Here is a 24,780-nt window from a genome sequence, read left to right as displayed (position 1 = left end):
ATTGACTTGATACAAAAGATTGGCTGGATAATATCCAGATAACCTATAATACACAGGCCTCTCCCCAGTCAGTCTCTGAATAAATACAGGCCTGTCAGATTGATAAAATAAACTACAATGGGTAGCACTGTTCAAACAGCCCATTCAATAACATATATATGCCAGCCTGCCTTCCATTGTGTCTGAAATTCTTATTTTTGTAGGTAAACAAATGCACATTCAGTCCTGATTGAATAGCCCCTTGAACTGTGCTCCACAGTTTGCGTTTGGGTTAATCTTGTAGGTTCTAATATAGAGAGAAAAAAGCACAAAGCACCAGGGGTGGAATTGTTGGCACTTTCACGTCCACATTCCTCACATTTTGTCAGGATGATAAACTATAGGTAGTGGATTGTCCATGTTCCGCAGGACAACTGAGCCAGGCAGAGGACAAAGACTGTGCTGTCGCACACACGCTTGGTAGCCGTCTGTTCAGAGTAATTTATTTGGGAGTCGGGTATCCTGGGACTGCACTTAACCTCAGCAATTACAGCTTCCAGCCTCAGGAAGGAGAGCTGGAGGTTAAGATGACTTGGTTGGCACTTGGGTCTAAATCTTTAACAAAGCGTAGCTGTTGACACTTGTCCCTTCAATGCAAAGAAATGCAAATGACCCTAACATTCCTGACTTGGTGGCCCCAGCTTGAAGACCGGTGAATTCGCCTCTCTGGGGAACTACCTGAAAACTACATGTTGGAATGGTTTCTTGGGAAATCTACTGGAGAGCTGGTGTGTTTAATTAATTGATTATCCTCGAACCTCTCCACACTTGCTAGGATGAATCCTCTGGTTGCTGGATCCACTCGATAACTGCCTTCAGACCAGCACTGCCATCAGAGCAACTAAATCCTTGCTGTTTCTGGTCGTTCCAAGCAGCTTAATGTCACACCTAACTTAGAGCAGCTTGCAGAGTACGTTCACCTAATGGGAGACTGTTCCCGATCCCAGCATGACTGCAGGGCTGCGTCATAGGAGTGGGAGTGGCAGGGAGCAGGAAGTACAGACTACAGACCCTGAGAAAAGGGTTGTTTTTAGGAACAATATGTCTTTGATGCATTTATGAAAACTTTATTCTTAAATTATTGAATTCCAAATTGGACATTAAGAAGTCCCCTTCTCCAAAAGATGATTACAATGGCCCTTGTGCCTGCCTGGTTGCTGCCTGCCTTTGCTGCTGGCATAAAGAACCTGTTTTTCAGGTCACTTCTTGCACATCTACATAGATTTGCTTATGAGGTCACCCTTTGTATAGCAGAGTAGTGCCTTAAAGAGAAGTATTCAACTGCTTAAAATATTTTGATTAAAATATGCAGAACCTATACAACTATAAGCTTCTAGTCAGGAATTAGATCTTTCAGGAAAGAGCCCCCCTCCCTTTTAAGGGGGGTGGATTAGAAGGGGGTTGGGGGAGGGATAAGAACAGCAAAGAAGGGAGGATGGTAAATGGGACATGTTCCGAACCGCTTGGAAAAACTCCTGTGGCTTCATTGTCTCTCTAAAGCCAAAGGATACAAAGACATAAGCAGTTGAGCCCTTCTCCCATGATGGGAGATGTAAACCGTTGACATGGCTCCCCTGTTTAACTTGTTTAATTCTCATTTTAAATTCAGCACTATACTAGCCGTGTGAACTCTGAAGATTTCTTTAGTAATCCATTTTGTAGTTCCGAATCAAAAACAAAGTGAAAGGGTCTGACACAATTTGCTTTTATTTTTAGGCAAATCAACCCTGGTCATAGTTAATAAGGGGATTACAACCCAGACTAGGTCTTTACAGATGTAATGTAAATCAAGGGCAGCATAAAGAAACTGATCCCTTTTGACTGAAGTATGCTAAAAAGGCATAGAGAAGCTAGCCGCAGTAATCTGATTGTATGGCAATAAAACCACCATTTTCTGTCTTTCAGATAAAAATAATGTGGTAAATCCATGCAGTTCATAAGATGTAAAGGCAGATAAAGGGGAAGCCATGGCAACATATAGATTAGCTTGATGTTAGAAATGACACGTCCCTGAAAAGGGTGTGGGGCGAAGGCCCTTGCTCCAGGCTGCTGGTATTATGTGAGAACCACACAGACTTGGAAACTGGGATTAAGAAGCATGAAAGCTCCACTTGTGGTCTGGGATGGCTGGAGCAGCGAAGAAAAGCTGCTCAGTTCTTGCTCATTGGTGGAGGATAATATGGCCAAGGTAGGTTTCATTGACGGCCTTTTTATAGATTGAGATGGAGGCTGATTAAAACTTGAGCTCGCTGCAGTCGTTAGGGCCTGGAAGCTTTTCCTCCTTAACTCTTGGCCTGACAGCAGCATCCATTCCGTAGGATTAACTGCCCTTTGCGGCTCTCTCCTTCATCTATTTGGGCTTCAGGCAGAGACCTGCTGGGCCTCAACAGAGACCAGAGGGGATAGGTAGAGCTGCAGTTATCTGAAAAGAAAACAGAGGCCTTTTGATTTCAGCAGTCCTCCAGGGCCCTTTGCTTCTCAGCAACGACTGTAGAAGAGGCACAGGAAAGCATGACATGCTGACCCTTCCACTGGCCTACCTAGCTCTTCTGTGAGGTTTGTCTTCCCCCCAAATTTAAAAAATAATGACAGGTGGACTAATTGAAAAAGAGGACATTGAGCTTCATTCAAAGTAATCCATCCAACATGTCCTAGACACTAGACTCCCTGTATTCCAGGGGATGCTTTCTTGGTTATTGTGAGTGGTAGTCTGCAGATTCGATGGGACGGTCTCCCTGGTGATAATTACAGGATTATAAAATGATAATGCTACCCAACATGAAGGGAAAAATAGAAACTCTGGGTTCTGTTGGCTCTTACTATGCTCTGTCCCCACAGCTTGTAAAGAACTGGACTTCTGTGTTTGCCCTCCATGCTTTCCATTTTAGTCATTAAACAAAAATGAGCCACTGACTGCATGGTTGGGTTACATACAGGGTGACACCTGCACTGGGTCAAGTTACCAGAAAGGAAATGTTTGTGTTATCACCTTCCTTCGGCATTACAGGAAAGTCTCAGCATTTCTTCAGGGACTTTTAAGATGCTAGAAATTCTAAAGGCTTCACAACCCCATGGAGCTTTCATGGTAGAATGGGTCTTTGGTGTGATTTACACAGGGAATCTCCAAGCTGTTTAACAGCAGTGTGAATCTTCTAGACTTCTGTTTCTGTGTGCAGCTGCTAAAGTTTGTCATTAAACCCTCAATAGTCTATTTACATCCATTTTGTTGACTTTCTTCCAAATTCTGAGGCTTGACCATTCATTTGGTCTGTAGATATGTTTTCCTTGCCACTAGGAAAATTATGATAGACATTATTAAGTAGCTTTTCTAGGCTAAAGCCATCTTGAAATTGTTGTGTACTACTTCCATGCCAACAGCCTCCCCTTTCTGTCTTAATTCACTAATCTATATCAAAAGATCCATTTCATTTATCAAGATTCACCAAAGACGAGGGACAGCCCCTAATTTACAAGCTGGTCACATCCTGGCACCTTTCATTCTCCATTTCACAATGATTGCTAATGGCCCATTCAACTAAAGTATTTGCTTGTTAACAGGGAACAGAGCATGATAAATGTCCAGCAAGCTTGCTGCCTCCTTTAGCTTTTCAGACACAGACTGGTGCATATTTATGGCAGGCAAATGACAAAGGAAGAGGGGGAATCGTCCTGGCCTCCAGGTTCCCAATGGGAACCGGGTTAAAGTGATTAAAAATGGTGCAGGAAAGTCCTGCCATGTGTTTACTAACAGGTCCAGCAGTGAGTTCTGTGTCTTGCCTCTGTGAAGGTATTTCAGAAGAATGCTTGGTAAGAACAGTAGACCCAGAAAACTAGTGAGGAGAGACAGGTCAGTTACCAGTGTTGTCCATGCATGCTGCAGCCCCAACAAACCTGCTTCTGGAGTAGCTCTCGGAATCAGCACTGTCTTTAAACTATTCAGATATTTTCACGTTCAAATTCAAATATGTAATTGGAGTCCAGAGCATTCTGGGCCTGTGATGTATACTTGCTGAGTTTAATTAAAAAAAAAAAAAAAAAAAAAAAAAAAAAAAAAAAAAAAACAGTAGGAGAAGGCTCGCAGAGAAAAACAAGTTGTTTCTGCCCAGAGTGATCCTCTAAACTGAGTAGAAAGAGCAAATGGGCACTAGTGAAGGAAGGGAGTTTATACTGTCCGTTCTCCACAGTGTGAGTGGGTAAAGTGTTCAAACCACCAGGGGAAACACATTCCGGTGAGCTGGTGATCTGCCCTACTCAGAAGCCAACCTTTTCTTCAGTATTATAAATGGATTCTATCTAGGAGGATTAAACACTCCAGTTTATTTTCTCTATTGACATTCAGTGGTATCTAGTGTTAATTACAGTATTTATAGCACTCTTCCAATACTTGCTACTGAAGTCCTGTTACCACCAAGGCATTCATTTGTACTTTCCACAGACACCCATCTTGGATCTCCCCAGAATATGAGAGTGCTGCCCAGGTTCTCCAATTCAGCAGGGTCAAAATATTTGTGTTGGAGGGGAGGGATTATGGCTGGACCTCAGGCTCCAGCCTGGCTGGCAAGTGTGCGAGTTGTTGGGCAGCTTGCTGCTGTCTCCCTGGGCTGTTCCCTGTAGAACAGCTCACCTATGTGTATTTCATGGAGTCTCTGTCCTTCAAAAGCAGGGGGGTCTTTTAAATGACTTTTTCCAGTGGCTCCTGGGAGAGCAGATGAACCTCACACCGTGTGGTTGGTCAAGCCACCTAACAAAACCCTCTGTAGTTCAGCCCTTGCCTTTCCACCACTTGAGCTGCCTTACTGTGGCCCAGAACATCCACCTTGAGTCAGAATTGCCTAGTGAGCAAATGGAGTGGGTAAATCAAGTTCATGTCTAGTTTAAAATGTATCTAACTGTAGAAGTTAGAAAGTTGTTTTCCACTGAGTATCACAGCTATGTTCTGGGTCCTTTTAGATTCAGACAAGCTCTTGTAAGCCTTGAATCCCCTCTTTCTGTGAGAAAATAGACCATCATGAAGGACTAAGGTTCCCATAGATGTGTCCTCTCTCCTTGTGGTGTAGATCACACTTAATCTGTCCATCCTTCCTCTGTGGTTCCATGGACTTGGTAGTTAAGTACTTCAGGTTTCTAAGAACTGCATGTATGGCATGGGTTGTAGCTCTGCTGTGCTCTTGGCTACTGCTCCACCCTGTAGCTCCAGCTGGCCTAGCACTCTCTATGTGGACTAGACTGGCCTAGATCTTGCCCTAGGTCTGCCTGCCTTTTGCCTTTGTTTCCTGCCTATGTTCTTAACTCATTATCTTGTTAGAGATCTGCCCTCCAGACCCAAAGCTCCAGAACTTTGGGGTACCAGAATTACATCAGGGATTGTGAAACCAGAGGTTCCTGGGTCTACACCAGAGCTCCTGATTCCTGAGGTCTGTGGTAGGACCCAGCTGCTTTTGGTGGCGATGATAGAAGAACTTACTGGGAGAACTGTTGTCTGGGATCAGTATTTGGGAGAATAGAAATTAGCAGAGTCATCCTACTTTCAAGGACCCCCCCAAAGAAATATGTGAGCTTTACCCTGACCCCATTCTTCTTTTTGGAGGTCATAAGGGTACCCTAGAACACTGGCAGTAGTAACTTGATCAGTTTATTCAACAAGCATTTATTAACAGCCAGGTCTGTCACTCTGGGAATGCAAGGCAGAACCATTTCTTTCCTGGAGATTTAAATGCCAAGTGGAAGCCGGCACAGTCCCTGCTAGGGAGCAGTTGAGGTGAGAAGAAACAGCAGCATCTCTAAGCAAAGTCATGGAAGATTGCTGAAATAAAGTAGTAAGCCAGAGCAGCCTTGGTTCTACTCAGGGTAATATCTATGACGTGTGCAGCTCTATTATTTTGTGCCTCTGGTGGCCGTAGCACAGAAGTCAGATCCCACAATTGGAACAAATAGATAGACCCTGTGAGACAGCAGCCACATTGATTCCAGCCACCTTTTTGATGTGAGGATTATCAGTACCATTGTTTTCAAGATGAGTGTCATCATGGGCAGGTTTGGCCAAGAACACAGGCTTTGTAGTTCACCTGTATGAGCCAATCCTAGATTAACCGTTTATTGGCAGTGCAATTTGGGGAGTAATAATCCCCCATGTTGCTCATTTGTCCCAGCTCTAAAATAGACACAATCACATAGTAGTGCCAAGAGAGAAACTAATAAAACTGTGGTTAGGATTAAATGTGTTTAAAGGGCCTAGCTCAGAGCTTGGCACAACAAACCAGTAAATGTCTGCTGCTGTTAATAAAAGTCCATTGAATGCCTACTGTGTCCACATACCAAGAACAAATGAAAACACTTTGTTAATAAAGACTAACACTAGTATTTTAAGATCTCTGATGTTACTTTATTTTGCTTGCTTGACATTTCTACTGATTCTCCAAGACTTTCAGTTCCATGTAGCAACTTTTAATTTCCCATCTACCAGGCTAAACACTCTTCCTCTGCATGCCTACTGCTTTCTTAGAACACATGTTCTCCACACTGTTGTTCAACTGTTCAGATGTGCACTGGAAGTAGGGTCTTAGTCTGAACCCATTCTATATTCTGATAAAGAGATTAGTCCTTGAGAGAATATATGACTCCAACCTCTGGGGTGGGCAGTGTAGCATTTTTGCATTAATCTTGCATGACAGTCGTTTAGAAACTTCTTCCTGGTGGACCCTGTATTATATAACAGCAGTTGTGTACAGTACTTATCACACACCAACTTCTGGACACATACTTATTAAACCTTCATCGCAGCCACTTACAGGAAGAACTCTTATCGTCTTACTACCAGTAAGGAAACTGAGGCAAGATTGGCTAAGTTACCTGAGGACACAGGCAGCTAACACGTAGATTTGAACCGAGGTGCTGGCTACTTAGTTGTTTTGTCTCTTTTTGTACTGTAGCAGGGGGGAGTTTGTTATTGGGTAAGTTAAGTGCGTATTTGCTCAAAGCAGTCCACACAAGGTAGAGGATAGGGAAGTGTTGAGTGTGAGTCCCCCTCTCCTGCTGGATACCTTCTAAAGGGACCCCTTGAATCTCCAATCTGAAAAGGTCATACGTGCTGGAAGCAGTCATCAGCCAGTCTGAAGGAGGACTAGGCAGTTTCTACAGAATATAATAATGTATCTATGGTGAATGACTCCTTTGACTGTTCACATTTTCTTTTTAAAAAATTAAATGATGGGGGCTGGAGAGATGATTCAGCAGTTAAGAGCACTGACTGCTCTTGCACTGGACCTGGGTTCAATTTTCTGCACCCACATGGCAACCAGCAATCATTCATAACTCTAGTTCCAGGGGAATTCGACACCCTCTTCTGACCTCCATGGGCATTGCATGACACGGGTGCACTTACATACATGCAGGCAATACACTCATCCATTAAAAAACAAATTTAATTGATTTTCGCTGGGAGAAAGAGGTCAGATTTTCAAGAGACTTGTCGCCAATTCGATGCTGAGTATGTGTCAGGCTAAGGAGGTAGTATGACATCTTTTTTAGAGTCTAGTCACAATTAAATGCCATTTTATTTTGGATTTTGGGATCTGTGCCAGCTTCCAGCTTGTCAGAACTGAGAAGGCTCAAATCAAGTCCAGGCCTATTTCTACAGCAAACGGGGAGTCTGGCTTCTTGCCTGTGGATTCATTCATTTCAGCCCATCTGGCTTTTGATGTTCTGCAAGTTTGGAGCAGTTTGTTTAAGGAAGCCAGGCGGTGAATATTGGTGGGCCTGGGGTTCTCTGGACTCCACAGTGGTGCCTCTGGGTTTGCATTTTCTCCGCTCTGCTTACCTGCAGAACAAGCAGCCAGCCAAGGGCCAGACAACAAGATCTCACCTCTCTTAAAATGATGCTATGGTGCCCTCTCATCTCCTTCCTGCCCATTTTTCTTTCTTTGGTGGCAGCCTGCTGGAGTAACTTTTGGTACCTGTCTTCTGAGTGTTCTGTATTTTGGTTAGGGCAATTCCATTCAGACTGCCCGAGGCCGCTGAAGAGAGTGACAGAACACCATTCACACACTGTCACACACAGCTCTGGGCTATCTGTTTCAGGTCTGTACCGGATCCCACTTTCCTCCATATGGTGGTAGCAGATTTGTGACCTATATGGTTTCTCTTCCATCTCTTCTTCCCCTTCTCCACTGGCTGTGTTGGTAGGAAGCTGTGTCCTACCACACCCATAAGAACTTGGGCCTGACCCCTCCTCTGGAGCCTGGGAAAGAGGAAGTGCTGGGAAGCAGCCATTCAGGGGCTTGTAAAACAATGCACACAGCCTTATAAAGTGCTGTTGCTAGGCTTACTGTGCTTGCCTGGCCAGGAGTCTCCCTTCTCAAACTGAGAGGACTGAGAGACGTTCATGGTCTCTTCTGTCTATCACAGATTTACTGCTTCCATTGCAGAAGCCCCTGTGGAGTGCTGCTGTGCCAGGAGGGCCAGTCCCTGTAGGAGGCAGGGACCTGTTTGCTGGGTATTCCCCAAAGGGAAAAGCTTCATCTTAGTAAGACATGGCTGAACTGCTCTTCATAGGTGAAACTTTTTGAAATGAAAAAGGAAATGTGTGATGGTGGGGATGAGAGGGACGGAGGGCTGAGGGCATGGTGCATGCACCTAGTGCTGCTCCTGAGTTCCCTGCCTCTGGGTGTTTAGAATGACAAGCCACTCACTCCCTGTCAAATGTGCATGTGGCTTTCATCCCTGTGACTTTCCCACTCAGGTACAGAAACAAATGGCCCTGAAACAACAGAACCAGCTGGAGAGGCCTTTCGGACGCTTTGTGAGAGGTATCTTTCTCTCTGGGGCCTCGCCTATAAATAATGTGGGTTCCACCTTCCTTTATAGACTCTTGCTGAAAGCACGGCTGGGAACATGACCGTACAGGTGCTAGCAAATTACAGTTGGGAAACAAGCCTGCAACACCTCCTGTCTCTGAGGTTATGAAATCCCAGTTTCAGTTGTGGAGCCGGCCTGGTCGCCTTGCCAGCGAGGCAGTCTGACTCGCGGTGACTCCCCTTGCTTGTTCACTGCACACCTCCAGCATCCCAGCTTCATGCTTTAAGCCCCAGATCTTGCCTTAGGTGGTGATAGAATTTATGAATTCTTTTTTTTTTTTTTGTGATAGAATTTATGAATTTTTTTTTTTTTTTTTTTTTGAGGAAATAGCATTGTCAAAGAATGTGCTCTGATCAATTATGTAAATGAAGACCTAGTTTTGTTTTTAGCTTCATAGCAGATTTAAATAGTGTCTCTTAGTTTGTGAAACGACAACAGTGGTTATCTGTGCACTACACAGTTAGTCTGACTTGGACATAATTAAGATACAAGTAGAAAATACATTTTCAACCTCAGCTTGCTACAGGCATACCCCTTTGTGAACTGGAGGTATTTAGGTAGTAGAAATCAGCATGGATAGAAATGTAATAAAATACTTGTATTATTTTTCTGGTAAAACCCTGTAAATTGTGAGACTATTATCTTTGTACATTTCAAAAATGGAAGTTACTTTAGTTACCAGTGGTTTTGATCATTATATCACAAATAAAAAAAGCAAGATTAGCATCAAAAGGCATCAGTTTTCCGTTGTGCAGCACTCTAAGCTGTGAAATCTAATATTATTTTGACTCATAGGTAATTGTAGAAGGACAGAGGGAAATTAATAAGTATAAAGGAAAGTATCCACCTCGCCACAGACTGGCAAATGCAAGTTGAAGTCATTGAACCAAGAAGCAGGCCCTCAACTTCTGTCTCTGCAAATTAGGATTTGGTAAATAGAACTTTCTTTAGGTTATAGTTTAATTCCTTCTTCTGAGTGCACAGGTCCATGTCCCCGTCCCCTGTCCCCTAGTCCCTCACTCGGAAGAGTTGCTGAACTGGTTTGTGTGCCTGTCTGTTCAGGCGCTTGAATTTCTGCACTTCTCCTCTTTCTCTTCTTGAAAAGGTTTTGCTTGTGGTTGGTGTGAAGTTTGAAATGTACCTCCCTCCTTGCTGTCTCGAATTTATAACACTTTAATGGTCCCCAATTGTACAGCCTGCTTTTAGGCCCCTTTTCTTATCCTTGAATAAATCAGGTTCAAATTGCAGGTGGTATTTGTTTTAGAAACCTGTGAAAGAAAGGGGCACCTGTGAAAACAGGCACTTGTTCCAACACACATACACATTCAAATTAAAGCAGAAAATGTCAGTTAAAGCCTCCAATTACTACGTTACTTCTTGGAGGTTTGAAGCCACTGAGAAGATAGTGGTGCACTTGCTGGAAGTTTCAAGGTAATTAGTTGTTACTCTAAGCAGTGGTATCTGGTAACCAAGTTCTATGTGAACCTGACACCCTAGAGCTAGCAACACCCCACGATTTCTCTGGTTTCAGAATAAGTCTGTGTCAAACATGTTCTGATGTTAAAGTGCCAAAGGGGGCAGTAAAGTGCTATCCACCAAAAAGGAAAAAAGAAAGGGTTCCCAAGCATTTCTTAGGGAAGATATTGCCGTGCTTTTCCTGGGTACTACTTACTCATTTTATAGTAACGCTTCTGTTGGGGGCATTTCTAGATTAGCTTATTAAGCTGCAGTGGCACTCTAGCAGTAAGTGGAAGTAATGCAAGGCTGAATATTCTGTTTACATCAAGTTCACACTCTTGGGATGTGAAACCATTCTTCTGGAGTATTTATGTTCCCAAGTGCAAGAGCACCCCAGAGGAATCTCTGTCTGCTGTGTGAATGCTGGTCTCTCTGGTCTCGCCCCTACAAAGGCACAGCAGAGTTCAGGGCCTGGACTGATGGTGAACAGCTGCAGTTACTCCTTTGTCAGGGGTAACCAGACTGACCAGCCACAGCCACACGGCACTGAGTTTACATGCAGATGGCAGGCAAATGAGGTTACACACTGGCTTTCCCCCTCCCAATGGCCTTCACTACTCACTTAAAATAATAATAAAAGCATTTTATGGATAAAAGTATGTTTTCCAAAATGTGGTAAACTTGAAGTATCATTGATCTAGAGTGCTGTCTTAGGAATATGAGTTTAGAATTGCTAATTCTAAGATAAGGCTGTTTGCAAAGTTAGAATGTGTGTTCCTTAACAATGTCAGCCAACTTTCTGATTTGTTCAGTGATAAGTCTAACGTATTTATCCCTTACTTTTCATTTCTTTGAGTACACATTTGTTCTACATTTGTAGATTTGGGGACTCTTTTTTTACATAGGCCACACTTTGGGACTTCCGTCAATATGTTTGTTTTCTAAGGAATTGCATCAGAAAGTTAGAAAGTCTACAAATGGTAAACATTTTAAAAATCAGTTATGAAAGTTAATCCTAAAAGATAGTACAGTTTCAAGGCTTTTTATCTGTTTTTGTTTGTTTTAATTTTTGTGGCAAGTACTCTTAACACTAAGCTGTATTCTCAGTTACCACTGTTAATTTTGAGACATGGTCACACTAAGTCACCTAGGCTGAACTTCAACTTACTCTGTAGCCCAGGCAGGCCTTGAACTTGTGATCTTACTGCCTCGGCCTTCTAAGTAGCTGAGATTACAGAACTGTATCATCAGACCCAGCAAATTTAGCTTTCAAAGCTACACATTAAAAAGTAATGTCTAGTCCACTCTCAAAATCATTCTTTACTGAAGAGAATTTTAAAACCCACAGAAAGCTAGAAATTATCATAGGCTCTCTCTAGTCCCTGATGGCTGCAGGTAACTCCGTGGTGCATACGTGTCTGTGCATTGGTCTCTGGTGAGCACAGTGTACAACACATTTTACAGATGTGTCTGTCTTCAGCCTGAGTAAGTCATCTATGTACTGTGATCATAGAGAGTACTGAGTTGCCTAACCATGGGAAATCTAGAAATGTGTCTTCAGGTGATCTGATCATCATGTGAACAGCATGGCAATGTACTCACCCAAACTACAATAGCTGTGATTTCACAAGGCAGTGTAAATCTTATGGGCCACCTAGTTATATGCAGTCAGTCGTTGGCAGAAATAGCATTACAAAGCATGTGACAGGATTATATGTAATTTTTAATGTATGGAAAGATATAGTTTTCAGTGCGGTGTACCGTATTTCCACGTGTGAGTCTTACTTTGTTTGGCAATGATCTGCAGATAGAAAAACTTACTGTGAGGGTCTCCCATCCCCTGCTTCTGTTTGCCTATGGCTGTGACCTACAGCATCCTGCTGCATAAACTCAGGTGCTGCACACCTCCCCTAATGATGCCAAAATAGGAAATGTTTACTGTCATCTCTGGTGGGGCTTTGCCTGGCTCCGTTTGGTAGATGAGGAAAGTGACCGTTCCTATCTGTACCTTTCTGTGCTGGTCTCTTTGTTCCGTATCAGCTTGATATTTTTGCACTTGGTAGTGCTGACTTGCCCCTGTTGGCATGGTGACTCTGGCATGCTCGTGGTCATTTATCTTCTCGTGTCCATCCCTTCTGGGAGACCCAGCAAGTTGACTCTCCTCCACCTGTGTGCTAACAGACTACATTAGCGTCAAGCAGCCATTTGGTGATTTGGAAACCTTCTGTGTTAATCTAAGTCTTTTGCCAACATGAAGAAACACGTAAGAAGTCATGAGCTATCTGTTCTGAGGCCCGTGATGTTATGGTTTCTCCCTCAGGGCAAACATAGGGTAAATAGGAAGAACGGGGTGGAGAGATGTGACTGTGTGGTTTGGGGTCCACACTCAGCTGCCTCTAAGCACTTCATCTCCTATGGCCCCAGGCGAAGTTCAAACATAGAGCTGGCAAATGCTGGCTCCATCTGACCCCAGACTCCTAGGGACACAGTACTGGCCAGCAGAGGATCCAGAGCTGATATCACGACAGAGTGATCTGCTGTGCCCACAGTAATACATGTTACAGCCTCCTGAACTTCAGCAGCTCTTATGCTACCTGTACATTATGCTAGTATCTATAACCAGCCTGGGTTCACATGCAGGTTAAGAACTGCTCTGTTCCTCATTAATTCTGCTATGTACTTGACTATGAACATTAAAGAATATTATGTCGCATAATGGTAATAGAAGTTTTTACAATTAGGAAAATGAAGTTGAGGATGTCTAATTTAAATTATTAGAGATCTAATTTAAATTACTAAACATTAATGTCTAATTTAGATCATTAGAGTTATCATCCAAAGCATCCCATGTAGAATTCCATAGAGTCTAGTTTGGGAAGAACTTCTTCAAACTTGAATTAAATAGACAGGTAAGCCACAGGTAAAAATAGATTCTAGTATCAAATCATTTTACTTAAGGCCTGCTGGCTTTGGAAGCCCTAGTTCAGTTTCCATTTTCCCCTGCATTCTATTGTCTCTGTATCTGATTCAAAGTCATGGAATCCATTGTTTGCTTGGAAATGATTCACTGGGGAAAACCAGGGGAGTGGCCTGTTTCTGCTTGGGACCCCCACCCCCACGATCTCCCCAGGGAAAGTGCACCAGAGCTTGGGAGCAGACTGAGGCTGGCCTGGGACTGTGTGTGCTCCTCCCAGGCAGACAGCAGTGTGCTGGTGCTGATGCTTAGTAGCCAGGCCCAGAGAGGGAAAGACCTATCTCTGTTCTCTCTCCTTGTTAGGTCAGAAACACTGTTGGTGTCCTGGCTTTTTCTTCGGGAATTGAAAATTAGCAGACTTTTTAGCAAAGTTTAACAAGAACAGCTTCTTCCACAAGTGGTCCAGGTTGTGACTGTTTTGACAGTTTCTACAGGCCAAAGCAAATCTGAATATGATGCCACCATAGATCATCAGAAGTAACTTAGCATTAGCCACTTGTCCTCATCATAACTTTTTTAACACTTTCAAAGCCAGCCCTTGATCAACATATTGGTGACTATCCCCAAATACCCAAGGTGCAGATGCATATGAGGTCTGATGGCTTAGCCTTTCTAAAAACCCTTGAAGAAGTGAAGTCCAAATCCATAGGTTCAGAAACAGAGTTCTCTTCATCTACTAGATTATCACATACAAATTTCATTGTGTTGTGTTTAAAAGGTGGTTACTTGAGAAACACCCCATTAGCCTTTGGTATACACTCTCCCTGCCTGAATTGTCTGGAATCCCTCTCTAACATTACATCTAAGACACAAATTCTGGGTGGTTGGCCATTTCTTCCTTGCCTTTTGGTTCTTGGCCTCCTGGGGCAAGGGACGCCAGGTGACCACCCCCTTGAACCCAGGGCTTAGGGGGCCCACCTCAGAGCACCCTGCTGAACAGGAAGCTCCACTACCAGCTCTTGCAGGATTCTCAGAGCCTGCCTGTATATTGACTTTTTCTCCATTTCCTTTAACTTCATGGCTTATCTATGAAAAGCTTGATTTAGAAAAACATGTGTTTCATGAAACCAGATTTGGACACTAATGAGATGCAGTGAGAACCGAGAAGGGCAGGGCCTTTTCCTGTTCCATTGAACCGGCTCCCGGGACTTCTGCGAGGTAGGCTTGCGTGTACAGTGCTCAAATGAAACCTTGGGGTGGGACCTCAAGGAGCAATACTCCAACCTGCTATAGTTTGTGATTAGTGGCCCTGGATGGCACCAGCTTCCTTGTGTTTTAAGCAAGGAGGGATTGCAGAAGGCTGTGGAAACTTACAGATGCTTCCAGAAATCCAGGGTCAGAAACTGCCCAAGGATGTTCAGTGGGATCCTCAACTCAGCTTAGCTCCTCTGCATCCCCCTGTCCCCCATGAAATGGCCTGTCTTCAGAGCTCTAGTGCAGCTTGTGACCTGACATCAGTTGCACATAGTTTGTCCACAATGTATGTAAATGTTAGCTTCTGTTTGCTCACTTGTGGTTTTCCACTGTTATTTATTGAGCATTACAGTGTGGCAGCCCATTGACTCCTTGGTGTGAAATCACTGCTTGCCTCAGGGAGCGGAGTTGTAAGCTCCTGATCTGATCATCATCTTTTAATGTCGTCACTCAGAGCATCTGGAGCAAAAATATGCAGTTTGCTGGGTGCTGTGGTGCATGTTTGGCCTGTAATACCAGCACCTGGGAGGTGGAGGCAGGAGGATCAAGTTTAAGGCCAGCTTCACCTACACAGTGAGTTCCAGGCCAGGTTGGGATACTTGAGACCCTGTGTTGTGGGAACTCTTTCTCTGGAGAGATGTAGACAATGTCCTTCCTTCTTATAGGACACCAAACCAAAGTACTATTCCACTGAAGTCCAGCTTGGGGAACCTGTGAGCTCACTGGGCTTATTTACAGAGAATGGAAGATTGTGTGTAGAATGGTGGGTGACCATAAAGCAGCATGGATGGAGTCCCCCTTTAGTCACCTTCCCTAGTCCATCTACTCCCAGTCCATGAATTAGCACCTCCTAAGACCCTGAGTCCATGTACAGCTAGGACAGGTGAGGGTGCAGTGACCCTTTGCACCCCTTCCCTCTGTAAGAGAGTGCCAGCAGTCAACAGGCCCTATCTCAAAGGATGCTCCCAAGTAGTCACAGCTGGGCCCTGATGAAAACAACAACCAACATGCTTGGAGGACAGCACTCTATAACACCCTGTCTCAAAGCAAAACCCCAGTTTGGGTTGTTAGGACTTTTGTTTGCAGTACCTGGCTTTGGGAAGGTGCCAGCTTCCCGGAGGTCTGCCTTCCATCTGTGATGGCTCTCCTCTGCTTAGCCACACTCCTACTTCTGAGAACACAGGCCTACCAAGTGAAGTGAAGGTGTGCCAACCTTCCAGATAGACTTCCAACACAAACTCTCCAGCACTGTAGTGCTGGGTTCTTTCCTATAAATTGCCAGGCAGAGGCTATTTTTTAAAAAGTGAGTTCTTGGAACAGTGGCTTTTTATAGGCAAAAGATCAAATTCCCATCTCGATTTTTACTGTAAGGTACCCTGAAAGGCAAATTGACCTTCGTTGAAGCTTTAGGAGCAGTAGGTTTGGGCAGAACCATATTGTATATGTGCACCTCACTCCTCCGCCATGCTTTCTGGTAAGCATTCACAGGTCACCATGCCGCTCCATCACTGAATGGCATACAGTGAATCAAACTAAACCTTGAGGAAGTATAGCTTATTTGCAAAATGAATTAAAAGACTCATTAAATTATTTTTGTGATTTGTGTCTACTGAAAATGTCCTCTAAAATACAGCAATTCTTGATGTTACCCTGGCTGGTGTTCCTGTGTCCTTGACCACAGTTCATCAGGACCTGTGAGAGCTAGGACTGGTGACCTGATGTTGAAAGGACCCCTGGGGACTTTCTGGGTAGAGGAAGCTACCTATGATGCCTTAGTTAAGCAGTGAAAAGCTGTCTTGGAGGGAACCAGAATCTGGGGAGAATTGTGAGTAAAGAGAGCTTAGTGAGCCACACATTAAAAGAGATGCTGTGAGGGTGGAGGGGGCTTCCTGAGACTGGCACAGATGCACTGTTTGGCTGGGTATCAGACACCCTCCTTAAGGAACTGAGAAAATGGATGGCCTGGGAAATGGACGGCCTAGGAAACACCCTGGGAAGACAGTGAAAGCAGAAAGTAGACTCACCTGAAGGACAGAGCTGGCTTCAAAAGGTTTCTCTTGTCATTTAGGAAACTGGTACCAATACTAGTTAGCACTTCCAGGATGTTCTTTTCTGCCAGCTCTCAGAGGAGCTGGTTTAGGCTACCAAATGTTCGAAGCCCCAGGTAGGAATTGGCCCTTGTGTTTGGCCTTTGGCTTGTGTGAGCATTGACGATTCCATTAAAAGGTCAGGAATAAGGGTAAGAGGATCAGGAAGGTGAGCAATTTAATGCCCCTGGAATTTAGTTTAGTAGCCATTGCCAGCCACTCTGTCCCTGTTTTAACACTTTAGAATCACCTCTGGGAGAGGGCGGAGAGGACTACAAACATTATTATTCAGTCTACATTGAAGCTCAGTTGAATTTTATTTAACAGGAAGACCCTACCCAGAGAGAAAGGGGTTGAGGAAGTACTCTGAGGACCCTTCAGGCCCCCCGGGGCTGGACTTTACAGTTTCCAGAGAGTTCCTCGCTAAACTGATGATCTTCAGTTGTTGAAAGTTTTAGAGAATTCTTCAACAGTGCACACATGAATGTTTTAAATTTGTCGCTGTTCTATAAATTCATTTTCAGTTCTGCTTCAAGAAAAATTTCATCTTAAATCCTGTCCATCACTTTAAAAAATTCATCTTCCTCTGTGTGGGCCTGTATGTACATACGTGGGTACACACATAGCAGTGTACTCCCGGAAATCAGAGGACAGCTTGCAGGAATTGATTCTCTCTCTTTCTACCAGGTGGGTCCCAGGAATTGAACTCAGGTCATCAGACTTGGTTGCAAGCACCTTTTCCTGCTGAGACATCTCTCCCAGCTCCACTTTTGTTTTTTAAATGAGTGAACAGTGACTATTGTATGTTCTTACTAAAGGGACTGATTTAATTAAAGAAACAACAGCAATTAAAAAACTAGTACCTGGCCAGGCATCGTAGAGCACATATTGTCTTTAATCTCAGCACTCTGAAGGTAGAGGAAGGCAGAGATCTCTGTGAGTTTGGTGCCATCCTGTTATACATAGAAGGTTTTAGGCAAGTCAGAGCTATTCTGTGAGACTCTGTCTTTGGTTGTTGTGCCCTGTTCTCCTAGCCAGCCCTCAGCCCCACTGGGCCACCTCTCCTTGCCCTCCCTTCACTTACACCCTGGCACCTGGGCTGCGTACTCATCATGCCCTCCGTATTTCATGTCCTTGCTCTTTTGTGAGGGGCGGGCCCAGCTCAGTGACCTGTGCTGCTCTGTATGGTGCCGTGTGTAAGAATAAACCCATTGGAATAAAAAAAATAAAATAAAATAAAAACGAATAAAATAAACTGGTGTCAGGGGACCACCCTCTCTTTGGGTGACATCCCTAAGAAAATAACAAGTGACCTTGAGCACATGCAATTTTTTCTTCCTTAAAAAGTAGCAGGGGGTGGTTTAAAATAGAAAGAGATGTTTTAAGAGCCAGGGAGGAGGTGTATGACCATAGCAAGTCCTACAGGCTCCTGGGACCCTTCTCATACAAACCTGTAGCAATAGTGTCAGCAAGCATAAAACTCATGCAAACTCAAACAGAAAAAAAAACAAGCATAGAACTGGAAATGAACAGTAGGTCCCAATCTTAGTCGAAGAGTTATTGGCAGCTGATTACTGCTGGGTGAGGAAGAACTGATCTTAAAGGGAGGGACTCTAGGCAGATTGACTAGATCTCAGTGGCTGAATTTGTACTGAGGGACGTCTGGGGACATTAATTTGACAGGATAGGCCTTAATACAAATGACAGAATGCATAAATTCCCTTGGGGCATGGGGGAGCTATGGAAGGGGGCCAATGGGGAAGGGGGTATAAAGATGATTTAAAAAGATGTTCTGTATGAAATATACAAAAATTCCATTAAAAATTTTTTAAAAGATGCTATCCTTACCTACATGCAGGCAATACACCCATACACATAAAATAAAAATAATAAATAAAATATTTTTAAAAAAGAACCATGGAAGAGGTGCACGACCATACGGAAATAGTCCTACAGGTCCCAGGGATCCATCTTGTACAAACCTACAGGAATGCACAAGACTCATGCAAACTTAAGCAGACAAAAACACAGAACTGTGAAAATGAACAGCAGGCACCAATCTTAGTTGAAGAATTATTGGCAGCTGATTACTGCTGGGTGAGGAAGAACTGATCTTAAAGGGAGGGACTCTAGGCAGATTGACTAGATCTCAGTGGCTGAATTTGTACTGAGGGACGTCTGGGGACATTAATTTGACAGGATAGGCCTTAATACAAATGACAGAATGCATAAATTCCCTTGGGGCATGGGGGAGCTATGGAAGGGGGCCAATGGGGAAGGGGGTATAAAGATGATTTAAAAAGATGTTCTGTATGAAATATACAAAAATTCCATTAAAAATTTTTTAAAAGATGCTATCTATCAAAAAATAAATAAATAAAATAGAGACACAAAGTTGGTTTGGGAGATATGTTGGAGGGGGGACGGTAGGAGCTGGAGGGAGGGAATAAGGGATGGACATATGTGTGAATTTTTTTTTTAATTTCATATCAGTTTTAAATGTGAATCTACAGTATAAGTTATATTTTGTGTTGCTTTGTAACCCACCCCATACACTGAAAGCCGGCACCTCTCATTATATAAATCATCCCCTCAGTGTGGATATCCTGTGTCTTCCCTGCTTCATCTGTTGCTGCCTTCTGGGCCCCATTCTGGCCCCATTGGTCATCTTGACTGGTACATCTCTGGTTAAATAATCCCGGAGCTGGGGCAGGCAGGACTGGGAGGTGAGGCTTTGTTCTCAGCTTTAATATTTTAATGAGACTGCCGGCTTGGCCCCTTCCTAGCCATGATTTCTGAGTGTGTTGTTAGTGTTAGCACTTACAGAAGGATGTTCATTAGGAAGCTCCTGTTTCAGTGTCTAAGAGAAACTCCCCATTAGTAAAGATCTTTCAGCAGCATGGCCAGCAAAAAAGGAAAGGGAGGAGGAAAGCTTTTAGCTGGAAGCAGTCACGGAATTTTGTATCCATAGACTTAATTTTAAAGATTTACTTCTAAGAATTAATTGGAGCAAATACATCTCAAGGGACGGGAAAGAGAAGAGTTGTAGCGCTAGGAGAGTGCCTGTCCTAGAAGAAGAGGACCCTGAGTCCTGCAGCAGAATCAATATACCACTAATTATTTCTGGTTATCTTTTATGGGTTTGTAAGACATTTCTTTTGTTCTGTGTAATAAAAAACCCATTGTTTGATCTGTGACTGACTAATTATGATAAGTAATTTGAAACATTCCTGATGAAACTTGTCTGTTAATTAACATCAACAGCAGATGAAACTGGTAGAGTAAGAAACTCTTAGGGCAGGCGCTGCTCCTGGAATTGATGAGATCTCTCTATGGCATGCCCAATAAACCAAGATGCCAATGGTTAAAAAATAACAACAGGTGGGAAGGTCTGACTCACCACCCAGGAAAGGTTGTTGTAAAGTTGGACAAAGGAATACTGGAATAGTCCAAGGGTAGAGATGGGAACTGAGTGTCAGCAGGCTACCTGACCTGATTGCTCAGAGGAAGGGGTTCATGTTTTTTGTTTTTTTGTCTTCTGAGCTTAATTCCTTAATCTGAAACAATACACCTTTGGTAACTCAACATGCAGCTCTGAGAAGATGTGGTTTGGGGTCATTGGCAGTGTTTGGTTCTTTGATAGCTATTATTAACACTTTTAACTTTCACCAACTCAGTGGCTTTTCTTTTATGCTTTTAGATTTCTACCTGGACAAGGCCTGGTACTATACCCACAGATAGGAGACAAATTGGATATTATTTGCCCCAAAGTGGACTCTAAAACTGTTGGCCAGTATGAATATTATAAAGTTTATATGGTTGATAAAGACCAAGCAGACAGATGCACTATTAAGAAGGAGAACACCCCTCTGCTCAACTGTGCCAAACCAGACCAAGATGTGAAATTCACCATCAAGTTTCAAGAATTCAGCCCTAACCTGTGGGGTCTAGAATTTCAGAAGAACAAAGATTACTACATTATATGTAAGTATAGTTATATTCCTTTATTTTATAAGAATTAGAATAAGCTATACTAGGTTTGTATTGAGTTGTTTCCTTAAAATTACCATGGTAAACAAACTGGTAAAAAGTTTTGCTGAATATTTGTCCTTTTTCCCCCCCAAAGAAATTTTAATTGATTGAATTGTACTAGCAATAGTAATTGAATATAAATATTCAGCAGGGGGGAAACCTGCTAGGATTCTTACAGTATTGAAATAAGTTTATTTTTATGAAGGTTCTCAACATCTCTACTAACGAAACCGTTTTTAAGGACCTTTGGTGGGGTCTGATAGGTAAATCTGTGCAATGCCTTTTCTCTTCATCCATCCATCCATCCACTCATTCATTTAGCATGTGTTCTGTTCCAAGGACTGTGCTTCACTGCTAGGACCTACCAGTGACATAGTGGTACACCTCACCCTGACGGTATCAGTCCACACAGGTGGAGCTCAGAAGTTGGAAGGGTGGGCTTACAGGTGGGGACATATGGCGTCACTTTGGGAGTAGGTGATGTGTATCCATTGGGGTTTTTTCTGAAGTAGCACTTGTAAGGCTGTTTCCATCTTGACACACACGTACTGTGCATACATTCCAACTGCCACCAGCCAGAATTCTCTTCAGTGTCATGGATCTTGGCATGGCAAAATCTGGCATACCAAGACATCTGCCCACATGATTCAAGCAGTAAGATTTTGGTTAATTGAGGGAAAGGGGGTTCAAGTTATACTGTTTGTGTTTTCTAAATTTTGCAGTGCTCAAGATGAAACTGTGGGTCTCGTGCATGCTAGGCAAATGATTGGCCTCTGAGCCCTCGACTTACAGTCCTTACTGGGTTTCCCTGGGATTCAGCTCCTCATAGTGCAGTTGACCTCTGGCTGGGCTCCCCTGCTACTTGGTGATCAGATAGGAGGTCTGGCCTTTTCCCGTTGTGACCTAACTCTTTACAACACAGAACCAGTAATTCACTATATATTTATCTTGTGCTCCATAATGTGTATTTTTTACATTAGTAATTAAAGCAAAGGTGGTCACAGGCAGGCAATTATCTTGTCTATTACTGAAAAATACCACAGAGACCAAGAACCTATTTTTGAAACTAATATGATACATAGGTTTCCAAAAATAACAAAGAAAAGGAAAAGTGGAAAGTTATGTGTTTAATGGAATAATTATTATAAAATGAAAATAAAACATTCTGAGCTGAAACAAGGCAGATGGGTGGTAAAATAATAGGATGATCCTAGAAGATACAAAGTCATTATAAGGTAAAAATAAATAGAAACTGAAGCTTGGGAAGCTTGACAGTAGTTTTTTAGTAATGAATCAACAATGAAACTGAGTTCCTTAAGAAGGTTACTGCACCAGATGGAAGGAGAAAGAACAGGGTGGGGTGTGCCTGAAGAGATCAGCCATTCCCACATACATGTCTGATCCCAAAGCTGAGTGATTCCAAAGCAGACCCCCAGGGCTCCCACATGGTGGGACCCACCAGACCTGCACTTTTCCCATTAGGACACCATAAGATGACTTTGTAAATCCCATCTTTCCATTGAGAACAAGTGGAAGCTCAGTAAATACTAAGGTTTAACCTTCTGTCTGAAATCATGTACAAAAAGTACAGGTAAATGAATGGTGTAGGGAGCATGTGTAACTACCCTTTATCAGTGCATAGGAGATTTGAACTTACACACATAGTTTAACCCATAATTACAATAGTTGTCTGCCCAATAATGGCATTTCTCTCTCTCTCTCTTTTTTTTTTTTGAGAACTCATTATGCACATTAACATGTTTATTGTAGGCTTCTTGCTACTTTGGCCCCTAGAGAATGATTCACAGTATAAAACCATGGGGTGGCCCAGTGGTCAAGGCATCTTAAAATCTTGTAATTCAGGAGGCTAAAGCAAGAGGAACTCAAGTTTAAGACTAACCTAAACTACATAGCAAGACTCTTATTTATTTATTAATTTATAAATAAATAAATAAATAAATAAATGAAAACAAAGCCGCGAGGGGCTGGAGAGATGGCTCAGTGGTTAGGAGCACTGAGTGCTCTTGCAGAAGACTTGGGTTTGGTTTCTAGCACCCACATGGTGGTTAACAACCATCTCTAACTCCAGTTCCAGGGGATCTGACACCTTCTTCTGACTTCTGTGGGCATTGTATAATATAAATGCATTTACATACATGTAGGCAATATGCTCATACACATAACATAAAAAATAAATAAAATATTTTTTTTTAAATAAAGCCTTGAGGCCAGATGTGGTGGCACAGGCCTTTAATCCCAACACTTGGGAAGCAGAGGCAGGCAGATCTCTGTGAGTTCAAGGCCAGTCTGATCTACATAGTGTGTTCCAGGACAGCTGGGGCTACAGGGAGACCCTGTCTCAAAAAGACCAAAATAATAATAATGATAATAAATAAAATAAATAAATAAATTAAATAAAATAAAGCTTTGGCTTTCAATTGAGCCTGTTGAGTAGCTCAGGACCTCTCCAGGAAGCCCAGTGTTCCTTTGATCAGAGTTGAATGGTTTCTCCTATGTCACAGGTAGAAGAGAGTATTTTAGATATCTGGGAACATATAGAAGCCAATTTCTTTTTTTTTTTTCAAATTTTTACTTATTATTTTTATTTTATGTGTATGAGTGTATTGCCTGCATGTGTGTGAGTGCACCCGTGTCATGCAAAGCTACGGAGGTCAGAAGAGAGCTTCGGATTCCCCTGGAACTGGTGTTACGGGCAGTTTGTAGCTGCCATGTGGGTGCTGGGAATCGAATCTGCTCCTCTGCAAGAGCAGTCAGTGCTGTTAACCACTGAGCCATCTCTCCAGCCCCAGAAGCCAATTTCTCACCTACTCCACCATTGTTCCATAAGTTCCCCCAGAAAGGAGGTGGAAAATGACAAGAAGAAGCTTTAAAGTAGTTGTAAAGGTTAATATTGACTTTGCATTGCTTTTTTAAGAATTCCAAGACACCAAAACACTTTGCAAAAGTCAGCTATTTCCCTCCTAACCCAATGTGTGCACACCTTCACAGTCACACTCTTCTTTCAGAAGAAAAGTGTGTCGAGACAGGGCCCACCAGCATGATTGGAAGTGCTCAGGTTTATAAGTGTATAATATTTCAAAGCATTGGTTTATTGTGCAACAGTGAATAAGGCTGGTGTGAGCTGCTGATTCCAAGTTAGCACCTTCAGCCCTGGAAAAATCAGAGTATCATGCAGCTATGACTTGGATGGGTGCTTGGTGTGCTCTAGTGGGGACAGTCCACATAGGCTCTGCTGGTGTTGGGCAGTCTCTCAGTTGAGCAGAGCTTGGGGAGAATTAGGCCAAGAGCCCAGAGTCTTAGGTCTTAATTCTGTTGCGTAGGTTTAAGTCCATTGTGTACCCAGCAAGCTCCCTTAGGAAGTGGCATGTCGTAGAGATATGCCTCCTTGTTAATTTTCCTCCCCAATGACTATTTGCTTTGACATGTGGCAAAATGGTGTATATGGAATTTCTTCATGTTTAGAATTGACTTTTTCAAGTGACCTATTTCAGTAATTAGCCTTGGGCTTAATTTGCATAATAAACTCTGCTAATCATGAAGTGATTCAAAGATGGGGCTGTTATGACCATGTGGTCTGAAAAGTCCCCTTTTTACATTTAGACTCTTAGTGGCCTTACAAACACAGTCATGGTTTTATATGACCTGTAGTTATTTTTTCATTATGTCCTTCATTTAATTACCTGTGAAATGACTATGTGTTCTGATAGTGCCCATTTTCAAGAGAAGTTCTCAACAGTTGGACATAGTATTATAAGTAGACCATCCAGTTTGTGTTAGAAAACATCCATTTTCTGTGTGCCTTCAGTTACCTGATTGTTCACTCATATATACACACTCCTGAAGAACTCACCACGCGCCTTCTTTGGAGTCAGCCCTCACTTTTCAGCTGACCTTGTAAGTCTAGAAGAGTTCCCATTTCTTAGGCCTGTTTAAGGAGTGTGTGCAAAACTGGAATTGAGCCACAGGCACCTTTACTAATTTGGGGGGCGGGGGGCATGCATTCTGCTTCAGAACAAAATCACAAAGTAAAATTTTTGCACAAATCAAACAAAATAATATTATTAAAGAGCCAAAAGAATAGATTGTGTTCCTTATTCTGGCTGAGCTTATGTGTGCATTTTT

General features: G+C 42.9%; 1 protein-coding gene across 1 annotated transcript in view; it reads left to right on the top strand.

Annotated features, from left to right (window-relative positions):
* The window catches only part of Efnb2 (ephrin B2), a 45,536-nt gene that overhangs the window by 2,957 nt on the left and 17,799 nt on the right, over positions 1-24,780 (top strand). The window contains exon 2 of the mRNA XM_008821575.3: positions 20,306-20,589. Coding sequence (XP_008819797.1) covers positions 20,306-20,589 — 284 coding nt within the window. The remainder of the gene's footprint in view (positions 1-20,305; positions 20,590-24,780) is intronic.

This window comes from Nannospalax galili, unplaced genomic scaffold (genome assembly GCF_000622305.1).
Source record: "Nannospalax galili isolate Female #2095 unplaced genomic scaffold, S.galili_v1.0 scaffold1068, whole genome shotgun sequence".
Lineage (NCBI taxonomy): Eukaryota > Metazoa > Chordata > Mammalia > Rodentia > Spalacidae > Nannospalax > Nannospalax galili.
Note: the sequence above shows the minus strand (reverse complement) of the source record. Positions and strands in the feature narration are given on the sequence as shown.